The 14,587-nt window shown below is 38.5% G+C and overlaps 1 protein-coding gene across 1 annotated transcript; it reads left to right on the top strand.

The window, feature by feature from the left end:
- The first annotated feature begins 12,441 nt into the window (after positions 1-12,441).
- LOC124408794 lies at positions 12,442-13,811 on the top strand. The gene is made up of 3 exons (XM_046885983.1): positions 12,442-12,580; positions 13,274-13,579; positions 13,672-13,811. Exons 1-3 carry the CDS (start codon positions 12,547-12,549, stop codon positions 13,704-13,706), a joined length of 375 nt encoding a protein of 124 aa, XP_046741939.1. The 5' UTR covers positions 12,442-12,546; the 3' UTR covers positions 13,707-13,811.
- Positions 13,812-14,587: the final 776 nt, after the last annotated feature.

Raw genomic sequence — 14,587 nt, forward strand, 5'->3', positions numbered from 1 at the left:
TAGTCACATTGATGTCAGTCATTAATTTGCACGACAAATAGACACGGCGCGTAGATTTTCTCTCTTCGTTTGTTCCAATTCAAATAATTCCTGCAGATTACGAGGCGAGCTGTTTCCACATTCGCACTCCCTCGAAATTGAAGAAAATATAATACATAAACGTTTTTACATAAAAAGTTAATATAATATGCTAATTTTTCTTGAAATATTTTCCCATGAAAAGGTAAGAAAATACATCGACTTTACATGAAACATTTTTATCTATGCAAAATAAAGAGAATATACGAATTTTCCTTAAAACATTTTCCCACAAAAGTTGGACAAACGAAACAATTCTCACTAAAATATTTAATGACGAGAAATTAAGAAAATGTAAACATTTTCTACGAAAGGTTTTTTCACGAGAAGCACTTGAAAAATATCGATGCTCTCCGAAAAATTTTCCTGAGAATCCTCGATTCATTTCTGAATCATATTCAAAACGATTTTCTACAATCCGTTAAAAAACTTGCAAAATTGGATTTTTCAGTATCTAAAATTCAGGCATAAAACTTTATCCTGAATTTGAACTTGCAAATGCTAGGCGATTAATTTTATTTCATCATGGCAAAATTTCGGCCCAAAATCGCGGAAGCAAATTAGTTTTCAGATTCCAATTTTACCCGTTCGAAAAACCGATTTTATCACCCCTGAAACAAGGAACGTTACTCCGTCCCGTGACCCCTGAAGTTTCCGTGAACTCGCGGTTCGATTTCAGTTGAAAATTCTCCTGAAATTGGTGCGGGGCATTAGGGGTTGGAAGGAGTTCGGGCGGCAGAGCCGCGGTAAAAAGGTCGGCTAAAGGTGGTGCGAACCGGGGTGGAGGAGGTAATCGCAGTCTAAGGGGCGTCGGTTGCGTGATTTCCCTTCGAGTCCTCGCGTGTCGAATCCTGATTTGCTTTGTCGAATCAAGTAGGCAGCCGATTGTGTGTTTGCGATTGTGTGCGTCGCGTCGCTCAAACCACTGCATTTCTCATTTTCACCCCTTCGCTTCTTGCAGCAAGATCCTTCCGTTCCTAAATGCGCGTATAGATCTTCGAAATCTTTGAAAATAAAATGAAAAAAAAAAAAAAAATTTGGTTTCATATAACTCAGACAAATTTTAAGGCCTTTTACTGTAAGTGTTTTTGCCCCCGAAATTTATCATTTTTTAATATACAATATCGGTTTTGAGTTTTGTGCGAGAAATTTTCATTGATATTTTTTCCGAAACTGTTTATCACACACGAAAAAAAAAAAAAATTAACAATTATCTTTATATTTTTGTATCAATATTTACTGATTTTGCCAAATATCGTAAAAGAAATCTTTTCTTTATTCAAATGAATACTGTTTCAATGAATATAAACCGAGTTGTTTTTCTGAGCACTTGATCCTTTTTTTCTTTTTTTTTTTCTTCACCATACGAAAAAGTATTTCTATCACCATATTTGGTATAACGTCGATAAATATTCACTCAACATTTACAGAAACCAAGGGTATTACAATAGAATTTTGCGGATTATTCAACCGATCGAAATCAAATGATAAGTTTTTCTAGATACGTTTCGAAGTCAAGTGTTGAAAGATTTTATGATAAAATGTAACATATTCTTTTCAACTCCCAGGCTCTTTGAATTTCTTTCTCTCTCGCTCTTTCATCTAAGTAGTCTTGTTTTCTCAACGGCTCGTGGACGTCAGATTTTACAAGGAGGTCTTGTGCCGCTTGAGAAACTGGCGCAGCACCGCGTGTCTTCCGCAAACTGAGAGGGTGCGAATTGCCTTCACTACTTTTTTATCCCTCCCCATATACGCAGCTTGGTCGCACGACTTTTCAACCCTTTCTTTTCCTCTCATTCTTTGTCCATTTTTCATACCGATGTTTCTTTTTTTTAACCTATCGCTTCGTTTTAAGCGTTCGATCATTGTTTTTTTTTTTTTTGTTTATACAAGATCCCCAAAAATGTTGATAAAATATCTTCTACGATTTACTTGAGGACAATTCCTTCAGGATCAATTAAAAGTTTCAATTGTATTTCTACAAAAAATAATGAATTGATTTTACTAAACATTCTTCGTATCACAACCATATTCTTGTGAAAAAATTTAGCTAATGCTGGAAAGAAAAAAAAAAAAAAAAAAAAATATCCACACATTTGAAGTGAATATGGGGTGAGAAAAAAGCTGTTGGAAAAAAACAATCAGACCAGCAGGCTTTTCGATTCAGGGTATAAAGTTACTCGCCTGTTTAACCACACGTCGATGTTTGCGTAGCGAGTGGCTGGCGTTCCTCTTTCGCTTCCACCTTTCTTCACCCCCCTCTCAACCCCCGGTTCATCTAGTTAACGGCGGGCAATCGACGTTCTACATGATAATCCCCGTCGCGGGCACTAAGGACATTTGTAATAGATCCCTGATGCGATAGCGGTTAAATTAGTTTCGTCAACTTCTACCTCTGCCCCCCCCCCCCCCTCCCTCACCCCCTTCTCTCTCTCTCGGTTTTCTCCTCCGCAGAGCCGTGGTAGGAACAGAAATAGCGTGGCCACCGTTTGGATTTGTCCGAAATTACTTACCTATACAAACTCCAAATTACCTTAGGCCTTATCAAAATATAATGCCGGGCTTCGTGTCCGCTGAAACGGCCCGACTTCCCTCCTCCCCTTCACCGCCATAGAGGTACGGAATACAACCCTAATTTCCTTCTTCCATGAACAATGTATAAAAACATTTAAACCTTTGAGACCTTCGTACACTCGAGAGTCAACCTTCTCTTTACAGTCTTGTAAGGATTTTATATCTGACGCAGATATATGTATGTTCGTTTGTTAAGGTACGCAGTTATAATTGAATTTCGTATATCTTTTTGCAATGTCTTATCAAAGTCCTGCCAATTTTTATATTCATTGGAATCAGAATTTTTTTTCTAAGTCTTACACGTTTTGTTTGCAAAATTTAGTACGTAAGTACGCGTTTAATATGGGTTCGAATTGAATCACAATAATTTTTGGATTTGTACAAGAATCACGGAAATATTAAGAATGTTTAGCAGTTTTATATCGTAAAAGGAATGAAAAATTTCTCTCGCTGCGAAGTTGTACACTTGTGAAGAAAAAAAATTCTTCAACTTGTTTTGATGAAATGATTGGTTACTTGTAGCTGTGAAATAAACAATTGTTCAGTTAAATTGAGGAAATTTCTGTTGATCTAATGAAGTTAATTTATTAGAGGCTGCCGATGAAATATTTGCTTGATTTTATTTAGCGTCAATGAATGTTGAATGCGTTGAATGAATTTTCTTCCGTTCGACAACATTTATAACTTTTTTCCAGTAAAATATTTAGCTGTTAGCCCGAAAAGAATTAATTTCTTCGAATGAGAGAAAATTTTCTTAATTCAACAGAATAATTCGTCGTTTCAAGAAAAGTTTTCGGAAGGTCGAACAAACCTAAGTTGAAACTCCAAGATTCGACAAAACGAATTGAATTTAAATCATTCATCATTTCTCCAAATTTAGCAAAACCTTTCTTCTCAGTATATAAAACATTTGTTAAATGGTATGAGTACAAAAATCGCTTTCTAAAATAGTCCGTTGGTTTTAAACGGATGAGCTCGAATCTCTTAAACAAGAACCGCATCACGGTTGAGGAAAAAAAATTTTCTTCACAATGACAACCAACCGGAATAACGACTGCTGGGAATTTCTATTCGAAAGCCCAACAAGTTCCTGGCGGGCGGGTTTAAACCGCAGGAAAGAGAAGAGAAGAGATTAGAATAGAAGAAGGGAAAGCGCAGGATGAGGAGAGTCGGGAAAAAGGAAAAGAAAAAAGGACTCACCGTCCCGTCCCGTTTCGCACTCTCGATTTCGCCGGCGCAGGGTCGCTCTTATTCCCTTTCGGGATTCCCGTTTAATCCGTTTTCAGCTCCCAGATTCGAATGGCTCGCCGTAAAGCACGCGGTGGAAGTGTCTTCGATTTGGCGAACCTCGTTCACCCCGACCCCGATCCTTCCGAGTCTCGACCCGTCTTCGAATTCCCGTGTAAGCGGATAGAATTTTCTCACCTCGGACGTCGTCCCGAGGAGTCTGCAAGAGAGGATTTTCGGACTCGCTGCTTTTTCGACCGCGTGTGCCGCACCCGAGTTCGTCGAATTTAAACTTGTCCCGCTAGATTTGTTTCGCCCAATTCTCTCTCTCGCACTTTCAGATTTCGGGGAACATTCGTCGGCATTCGATACGCGCGAAAATCTCCTTTGAAAAGGTAAAGAAAAAAAAAAAAGAAAAAAAAAACATTTCTTTTCATGTATAAAAAGAAAATTTGATCTTTCTATGAAAGCAAATGTCCTTCGAAGTGGTAGCAATTTTTTTTTTTTTTCACCTTTTGTGTTTCTCATTCTTCTTCGTATTCGAAATTGATAGATAATATGTTCGATTTTCATTGTAATTCTTTAACTGCTCAATTGAATACTAAAAAATACAAAAGTCACCAACAAGCGTTTGAATTACATTGTGTTACGTTACTATTCAAGGAAAATCATGTAATTCTTTTAATTTTGTAAGTGAAACGGACATTTTGTTAGTGAAATTCGTTAGTTGTTAAAAAAAAATATATGTATAGTGTATCCGTCGAATTGTTGACGTTCTTTCCAAATTTCATTCGAATTTGACTTTTTTTTGGAATTCAGGACACACGTAACCGGGAGTAGAACAAGTGTTAAAAGCTTCGTAAAGCATCTCTACCGGATTCTCTATGTGTCGTTAATATTTAGTGCAAATCGGTCGAGCCGTTCCTCAGTATTTTAGGATACACGAAATAATTATTGAACCAGAAGCGGTAGAAGTTTGCAAAGTTCACGGATCATATCCACCCGAAACTTGATCCTTCAACCGACGTTTCCGCGAATCTATGAAATCATTTTTTCAGAATTCAGGATACAACATTTTCTGCTTACGCAGCTACAAGCATGTGTTGAAAAGCTCTGGAAAATCATTGCGCGAATCATAAAACGCATTTCGAAGTAGAAAAGATCATTTTGGTTTTCCTCGAAGCGTCAATTCTTCCGACGAAGAATACAAAAATGATCTGGTTTTACATCAAGTTCGATTTACAATGAAACTTGCCGAGCTTTTAGATATCAAAGAATATTTCTTTCGGATATTCTCTTCACGATTGTGTATCAAGGGAATGGAAACCGAAATAATTTGTCGCAGAGAGATCTCTCCACAAAAATGTAATCGAATTTCGATTTTCTCGAGATTTGAACTTTGGCAAAGTCTTTGTCTATAAGCCGATCTGTTCCAAAGATGAATCTCGTGTGCTCGGGAAGCGGGGTGCCACTTAATCAGTTGCTAAAATCAATAGGATGCTTAACTTGACGCGAATTAAACTGTCGTTAAGTCGAAATTACCGCTCTCGCAAATCGAGGAACCGCGTAGAATTAACTCGTCCAAATTTTTGAAATGGTCGAAAAATCGGAGCTTTTCCAGTTGAGAATGGTTTCAAGTTAAAGTTTAGAAAGATCACATTTCGGTTACGCGGAGAAACTATTTGTTGCGACTTTGCTGACTGTGGGGAAGAAAATATTTACTCTGTTCAAGAAAAAAAGTGATAAGAACAACAAGTTAAAAATGGGACTTACGTATTTGAATCAACAAAACGTTTCTTCCGTTATTAATTTAGTGAATTAAAAAAATATTCCTTTTATACGTGACTAAATTCTGAAGTTTCTGTATAAATTTTTCCCTCTGTCGTAAACATAATCATAACAATAACGAACAAATATATTGAAAGACTGTTTAAGCACTTTAAAAAAATCCACAACTTGTCGATCTTGTGTACAGAAATTTTCTTTGAAAACTTTTCACACTTATGCCTTGAATTCCGGAAATATCAGACATTTTATAAACAAATAAAAATAAAAAATATCAGTGAAACTATCGCGTACTATTTCAACCAATTTTCGTTACACCGTATTTCGTTGTAAATGCTGTTTAAAAAATTGGTGACTCGGCTCCACGTCGCGTCAGAATCAAAGTGAAATCTTTACCCGGCACGATTTAAGTTTGAAATTTCTCACTAATTTGAGCGTTTCTCGTCGTGCAACCGTAACGTCGCGCGTATCGTTTCATCGTTATCGCCAGGTAGATGTACGCCTAGGCACGATGTAATGGGAGTCGGATTAGGACGAAGGGATAGCGGGGGGAGAAGCGGCGGTACACGATATAAGAGAATTAGGAGTATAAGATCGAGTTTCTTTCTCTGCCATGCAGTCGCTCCGAGGCTCGTAATTATAATAGCCCATATAATTTCGCCGACATGATGGAATCTGCCGTCGTCGAGGCGAAAATAATCCTCGAAAGAGTATAAAAATGAATAAAAAAAATACACCAACTTGCAGTATAAATATGAAATGTTTTTTTAAGCTGGACGCTTCCCCTAATTATTTCTCCTGGTTTATTTGGCTTGTGGATTTTTTTATTCTCGAGCCACTTTTCTTAATCACTTTGAAAATAAAAAACTGATAATACTGGAATCATAACAAAATAACTTAGATATTGATAATACGTTTCAAATCGCTTTTAAAATATTGAAAATCTGGTAGATTCGTTAGATTTTATTTTACGATGTGTTATTTTGACCAGAAGATTATTCTCCACAAATTTACTGAAACAAATCTTCTTTTTTTTACTGCCACTTTTTCTATCAATATCAATATTGGTGCTAGGTTGAAAAATAAAATACTTAACGACACCAAGATGGTAGAAAACAAAGCATTGCAGTCGAATTTGTAGAATATAGTCTTTCGAATGAAATAACCATTATAGAATGAAATAGAAGGAATCTAATAGGTTTTTAACAATTTCTAACAGATTTGATACGTCGTGTCGCTGCCTAAGTTTGCGATTATAATTCTACCGTCTTCTATTTTTCAATAGATTTTCTAATACTCAACGCACGGCGGCCATATATCGTAATAAAATTGATGAATAGTACCGATTTTGGACTAACCAAAATCCTTAACGCCAGTGTCCCGCAGCGGCAAGGATTAAATCCACAGCTGTATTTACATAATGGCCAAAACGAGGCATAGCAGAACTATATTACACACATAGAAATGGGACAGGTATACATATATAATATCGGGCAAGGACTTCTGCGCCTGGGGCGGTGAAATCCGACCCCAATTCAACCTCGATTTCCGTCTGGCTTCGCTAGCTCAGCAAACTTTCCCCGTCATATCGAATCGACGGCAATTATCATCAAGCCGCAGGATTAAAAAGGAGTTTGTATAGGTCGAATCGGGATTTTATCAGAGCCTAGGATGCGCAGCAAGAATGAAAACGAAAGCTGACCCAACCTCAAGCCGCAATTGAAATCCAGCAATCTGAATTCCGATCTCTGTCATCTTCATTATCCCAGTATTTGTTCACCGGTTCATCAACGCCGTTATATTCAGAGTATCCGGACTATAAATGACGATTCGTAATGAAACGCCATGAGTGCATACAGGGTGTTTCCGAGTTGTGTTAGGTTGCCTATCCCCGAGGGGAACAATCTATCGGTAACTCGGTAGGTCTGTTTTAACGATATTCGTGCCCCTCAGTGGTTGGCAATTCATTATCCTACGACATTCACTCGGAAACACGCTGTAGTAGGTACAACGACAGAATGAATCGCGTCCAGATACTAATTAAAAGACACGACAGTAGACGGTACTGATTGCCAACCTCCGATCAGGAAGAAAAACGAGATCACTGATGCGTTAGCTAACCTGCATATACCTAGTAGATCCTTCGATCATCCAATAAAGGCGAAGTGTGTCGATTGATTCTTGCATAGGAGAACGAAAGCGAGGTCTACGAAGTGAAAAACTTGAAGCCCCTAATTCTCAACGAACTGCGAATTCTTTTGAAATTCTGAATTATATAAATATTTTATTGTTTTTTCTTCATTCCAAGACACTTCATATGATAGGTACATATGATACATCTACTAGCTTAGCAAGCGATACTGATGGCGTTGTTAACATTTGAGCAGCAGGGGTTGTGGATCACGGAAAGCTCCTTGATATACGCGGTATATATAATAAATATACCTATACGTATATACATGTACAGCACATACACCACCGAATGACATTTATATACAGTGCATACACGGAGGTTGTAAGGAGGGAGAAACAGATGGTGATCGTTTCCCCCCGTTGATTCCTTCGCTCCTTCGTTTCACCCTCGAAATCATACGTGGAACTGTAACATCGAATCAACAGCCAAACGAGGTAGCATTTTGTGCGCCGTTATCCCGCATCACACACACACACGCACACACACACACACACACACGTGCGCCTGAAGTCGAAATGTCAAGGAGGGACAGATTCGCTGCACGGTGGTAACTACGTCTATGATATATAAATGTCAGGTATCTTCTCTTCGTCATTCTCTTACTTCTCCATTACCGAAACGACGTCATTGTCAGGTGTAGATATATACGTATAATATCTTCTTAAATTGCTATACCTATTCGAACCACTTTTTCTCCATTCTTCGATCAAGATTCGACCAGATTTCTTCTTATCTTGACAAATCGAAGTTATAAAAGAAACTATCTTAATTTATAACAGTGACATTTTATACAGGATCAACGCGATGAATCGAATACCTACTTGTTTCTAAGCGGTAACTTTTTTTCTAATCATCACTATTTTTAATGAATTTGGTTATAACCAAACGGACTTTTTTTTATCCGAAACCATCTTTAGTATCAATCAATTTCAGTCAAGATAACTTTACAAGATAATGCGATGTCAATACCGCAAAACGATTATAGTAACAGTCTGTAGTCGAGATTCGAGTGTTTTATGTTTTCAATGAAGCACTGCGGCTTATTAGCCTTCAGTCTTATGGTGTACCCTCTTCTGTCACTTTCATCTCGTCACCCACACCTTTGTCAAGAAATAACCGTAGCCGATTTATATATTCCAGACTAGAATTCGTAATACCTTCAGACGAGTCGAGCCGTCTTCGACGAAGGCAAAGAGCCATGGAATATCTAACCAAGGTGCGCGTCGCAAAGTCGGCTTGCAGCGGTTGGGTTAAGGAGCTTTCGAATATATAATATATATATAGATATATACATATATATATATATATATATAAATCCCTTAATAACGTCTAATTCAGGCAGTTAATCTCGGCGCATAGAAAGTGTTGAGCCGCGTTAATTCAACGGCGAGGAAGGGGAAAAGAGGATGGGAAGCAGTTATAGACGGCTCGCGAGCCCGCGAAGCGAACCTGGCTGCCTAAATCGGCATGACAATGGCCGTGCTCGAACTATAGCACCACCCCTCTCGCCGCTCGCGATGATGATAATGTTGTGACTTATGAACCGATTTGCATTTTAATACGCAGCCCCCATTGTTTGCGGTTATTGTTAGTTGCCCATCCACCCACCCGCAGAAGCATCTCGTTCATTTATTACAACCTAGCTATCTGCGATTGCTTTCTCTCCACGGAGTCTTACTTTTATTTTTTCCGTCTCTCTCCGTTCAATTTCGTTTCTAAATTTTGGAGATCAACTCGATTCAAGGAATTATACTCTCAACTCTGAAACATGGTTGTGTCCGCTCGATATATTGCCGCTCGTTATATGGCGATAGCTATAAGCTCGATATTTGTGTAGTTCCGCAATGATGTGGAGGAGGAGGAGGAGGAGGGGGAGGAAGAGAACTTGCAGGTAATTTCCGTGATAGTTTCTGCCCGAAGCAGGCGACGTGGCAGCGGCGCAATAGCTGCTGGTTAATATTGGAGATGGGTAATTGACACGGCACAGTGCAGCAACAGCAGCTGCTCAATGGTTGTAAGGCGACGCGATCCGGTCTCGATCGCTTCCGTTGTACGTGTGGCAGCTTCCACTTTGCCAACTAATCTATGTACCCCGGCACTTCAGTTTCCGGAAAATCAAAAGCGCCCCACCGCTCGCTAATTGTGTTTTGCTTGTTTAGTCCGAATTCAGAACCTTAATCAGGGTTCTTGGATAGGTACTTGAAGTGAAACAGAAATATTTTCTCTTTTTTTTCAGTTTAGTTAATTCCTTCGGATTGTATCTTTTGAGAATTTTGATCAATTCGTATGCTAGAATCAGTGAATTCATCAGTCTATAGTTTGAAAGTATAAAAAAGACGGAAAGACGGAAATGTGTGTCGTATCTTTGCAGCTTTTCAATTAACGAAGTTCCAGATGTCTTTTTTGTTTTTCCGTGGGCCAGTTTAGTTGGAAAATAGAATTCCTGAAAACCGGTGTTCAGACGAAAAGTTGTTGGGTCCCAAAAAAGTTAAAAAATACTAAATTCGACGGATACTCTAGGTTTTACAGCATTTCAAAACGATGTAAAAAACAAATTGATGTCAGTTACGGTGTTTTTGTTCTCTTACATTTTCAGGAAAGTTATTCTTACCTCACGAATATACGAGATTAACACGACAAACGTTTAACGTTAAAATCTGGTTATGATAAATTTAACGAAATATCGATGCAATAATTTCTCAACCGACTAATCTTCTTGAGAAATATTTCTGCAATGCCTGCAGGTATAAAAGGTATGGAACTGCGGAAGAAAAATGGCGAGCCAAACGCATTTTAAAAACGTCGAATACCTAACCCGGGATTTAAAAACACAGCAAGCTCTCAATATCGACAAACTTCGACAAGCCGTACTTGTCAATATGTGGTACGCATATATACAGCGAACTTTTGAAGCGTACCGCAAGCAATTGGCGCGTATAATACAGACGTCGCAGATAACGAAGAAAAATTGTTGGAACGCATGAGATGCCCAAAATATCCTGTCATTAAGAGATTCAAGAGCTCTCGCGACAAGAGTTCGGAGCGTTATTTGTCATTGTTATTATTTATCATAATACACTCTCGGACCCCTTGTCACATCTTCGAGTACAAAGCTTCCCTTTCTCATACCTTCGCACTGCTTACGCAGGCTTCCGTTTCGGGATTGTCGTGTGCGAAATTCGCATTGTTCATTTATTCAGAAGACCCGTTCCTCCATACACACCGTCGAGCAGATTCTACCTGCCGGGAATTCGAAAAGCAAGAAATTTGAGAAAGGAGGAGAATAAGCAGAAGAAGAAGAAAGATGAGAAAAAGAAAGAGACGCAGTCGTAACTTGGCTACGGAATCAAAAGTTGGAGTCGCGCGGCTTGGGCTCGAGGGTTTTCTCAGAGGCTGTTCAATGTGCCACTCAATTTCAAACAGCCTCCGTCGGTTTTCAACGCCACCCTTCTTCTTCTTCTTCTTCTTCTTCTTCTTCTCCTTCTACTATACTGCTTCTGCTTTTCCTTCTTCTCCAAAGTCCCACTCGAGAACTCGTCGTTATATTTTAATGCCTGCTTGCGTATTCATATCGATGTTCCTCTACCGGTCTTTTCAGCTCCTCATTCAGCCGCCCTCACACACAGTCTCTTAGATTCAGCCTCCTTCCTTCCCCCTTTTCACCCCGAAATGACAAGCCTCCTCCATTACATTTAACTCCCCCCCCCCTTCTCTCTCTCTTTCTCTCTCAAATACCAACTTATATTGCATTATGTAATATCGCCGTAACGCGGTTATGTTCCCTGGTAAAACAGCCGATAAACGGAATTATTTTCCTTGCACGTGCCGAAAATAAGAAACACTAACAATGTTTTAAATTATTACGAAAAATGCTTTTCGATTTTCGTTTACCGTTTACTCTGGTAAATTAAACTGACCCATACGTCACAGTCTGTCAAACTTGTATTATATTCTTATTCAATATCCATTATTTTAAATACTCTGCGCAATTGTTTAGAGTTATCACAATATTATAGATATATCGAATTTCTCGTCGCTTCGAGGCTATTTCATTTCTACTGACTGTTTTTCTGTATAACATATATTTTCGCCAGTATTTTTATCGCTGGGCTTATTTTCTTGAAACATTATTATTAATCACGGATCAGTGAGGTCACCGTGTCATCGTTACATTTACATAACTCCGATACGGCATGTGAATGCATCAGTGCCGGATACTGAGGCCTGAGGAATTAAGCTGAGCGAGAAATCTTGACAGGGTAATTAATTAGGATCACTGGTGTGTCATCTCGACTATTATTTGAACGCGTTAATTCCGTGCGAATCGAACCGATGCAAACTGATGGAATTTTGCTCCAGGATACAGGTAATTGGCGAAATTTATTTGCAACGCGATGCGAAACGTTGTCGATACTGTGGATAAAAATATTGCCGAGTGGAAGTTGGAAAATTTCTGGAAATTTTAAGTTAAAATCGTTGCGATTTGCTCCTCGAAGCTTCGTGGTTTATAAATCGTGCGTACAGTACTGTAAGAATCTGAAATGAGGCCAGTCAAGACGATGACGCCTTTGGAGTTTGCTTAAGCTCAGCGCGATTGGCTTACTTGAGAATTAGTAGAAATCAAATCGGCGACGTTGCAGCCGGCAATTCTTCATTCCACGTTCATCGTGTATTTTTTCGTTATAGAAATGAAGAAATTAATCGCCACGTTGCTGGTTTTGAGTGAGCATCTTTACGTTAAGTATTCACTATTGGTGTGAAAATTATTTACTCAAATTCATACAAAGTCGGGATTTGAATTAAAGTTTTGAAAAGTGAGTGTGAAATCGTTTTCGTTCATGAAGTTCTCAATGAGCATGTAAATTCGCTTCAATCAATTCCGAATCAATCGAACTTGTTCTTCTATTTCAAATCACTTTGGTCGGGTATCGATTTATCGGAAAGAATCGTGCGAAGTCGTCTATGATTTCGTGCAGTATGTTCAATCTAAACTTTTTCAAATCGTCCAAATTCAAGTATTTCACGGACAAAGAGTAAAGTATCAAAATTGAATGAGTTTCAATTTGCTTCTTGGCAAATGAGTGGAACTGACGTCACTCAACAGCCGAGTCGGGGTTGAATTTTAATTTTCGAAATTTCACTTTGTCGAAACTTTACTCTATCGTAACTTAAATTCTCAAAATCTTGCATTGCGGAAACTTTGTTGTTTCTTAAAAATTTAATTTCTTCACTTCAACTTTCGTCACAAAATAATCGGGAATTAGGCGCTTTCGGAACTTCAACCCTGCTTCCACTAGTTATGTGAATCTTGACTCGTATTCACCCTGCAGAATTCAGTTAAAGTCATTTCGATCCCCGTATACTCGGTTGAATTTCAATTTTTAATCCGTAAAACCTCGGGGAATTTTTTCCAAGGCGTCCTGACAGAATCTTCACTTGGGAAAGTCGACTATTCCGATACAGCCTGCAACTGTAATCACTGCGAGAAGCAGAACTCGGATGAAAATCGAAAGAAAGATCCACTCGCGGATCTCCCGTTTAACGTCGAGGATTCGGACGGCGATGGAAGTCGGATAATTTGCGCGAGGGACAGAGACTTTAAGGATAAAACGTTCCCCAGCATCTGTCACATGCTCTGCGAAAATCGTTGCACCCAATTCAGGGTGACCGAGGAAATCAAGGATTCGTTGAAACGTTACATCACGAGAGCCTACAGAACGAGTGAGTGTTTTTTCGCTGCTTTGCAAATTTTTCCAAATTGACTCAGCTCTCAGAAATTCCCTCTTTTTCATCTTACTCGTCGGTTCTTTCAGACTACTACAAACTCCACGACGGACAGTGCTTGTAAGGACTAGGATTCTAGTGACCAGATACGCATTTTTGCCGAAATTGTTAGCAAGGATTATTTCCAATCCGGAAATTGATCGAGGAATAAATCGTCTTTAATTATGACACCGTCATTTCGATGTGTAAATAAGTTTTAGCTCCTTATATGTACGTGCATGCATATTATATTAATTAAACGAGTTGAACGTTATTTCGCCAAAGCGATCCAGCTCGCGATCAGTCTGCTTTGAGTGAGTGAGTGAGTGAGTGAGTAGTGAGTGACGTAAATTGCGAGTTTCCCTTGAGAGAGGTAACGGTTACGTTAATTCAGGTTGCAGGAAAGGCTCAGTGAATCGACTTCCGGTATCCGTCCTGAAGTCTACGCTATTATAGATGATTTTGTGCAAGAATTAAGGTTTCAGCGTTAATATTTGGTACCATGGTTTACACGATGAAAGGGATAAATTTGAAATTCAGGCGAATTATTTTGGATTTTTGTTTTTTTTAATTGTACGTCACGTTTCTATTGAACAAATTTTTCTTTCTTTTTTTTTATCAAAGGATTTTTCTCGGAATAATTATTTATCGAAAATCGCGTAAAAATTATTTTAAATTAACAAACTTGAATTCGAAATATAAGATTGTTTATTATTTTATCGCGTTTAGTTGATCAGTGTCTTGAAACGTGTAACATTGGATAAAACTTGTTTTCTTCTATTTTGATTATTATCTTTTTGTAAACGAAAAAATAAGATAGCGATAGAAATTTTAATCGGTGAAGCATATATAGACCGTAGAAATAAGTTTAAATAATAATAATGTATGCGTGGCTGAGAATAGGCGAGAAGAATAATTCGGCATCCCGGTCACGAAGTTGAGGAGGAAAATGGTGGAGGGAAAATG

Source organism: Diprion similis, chromosome 8, assembly GCF_021155765.1.
Source record: "Diprion similis isolate iyDipSimi1 chromosome 8, iyDipSimi1.1, whole genome shotgun sequence".
Lineage (NCBI taxonomy): Eukaryota > Metazoa > Arthropoda > Insecta > Hymenoptera > Diprionidae > Diprion > Diprion similis.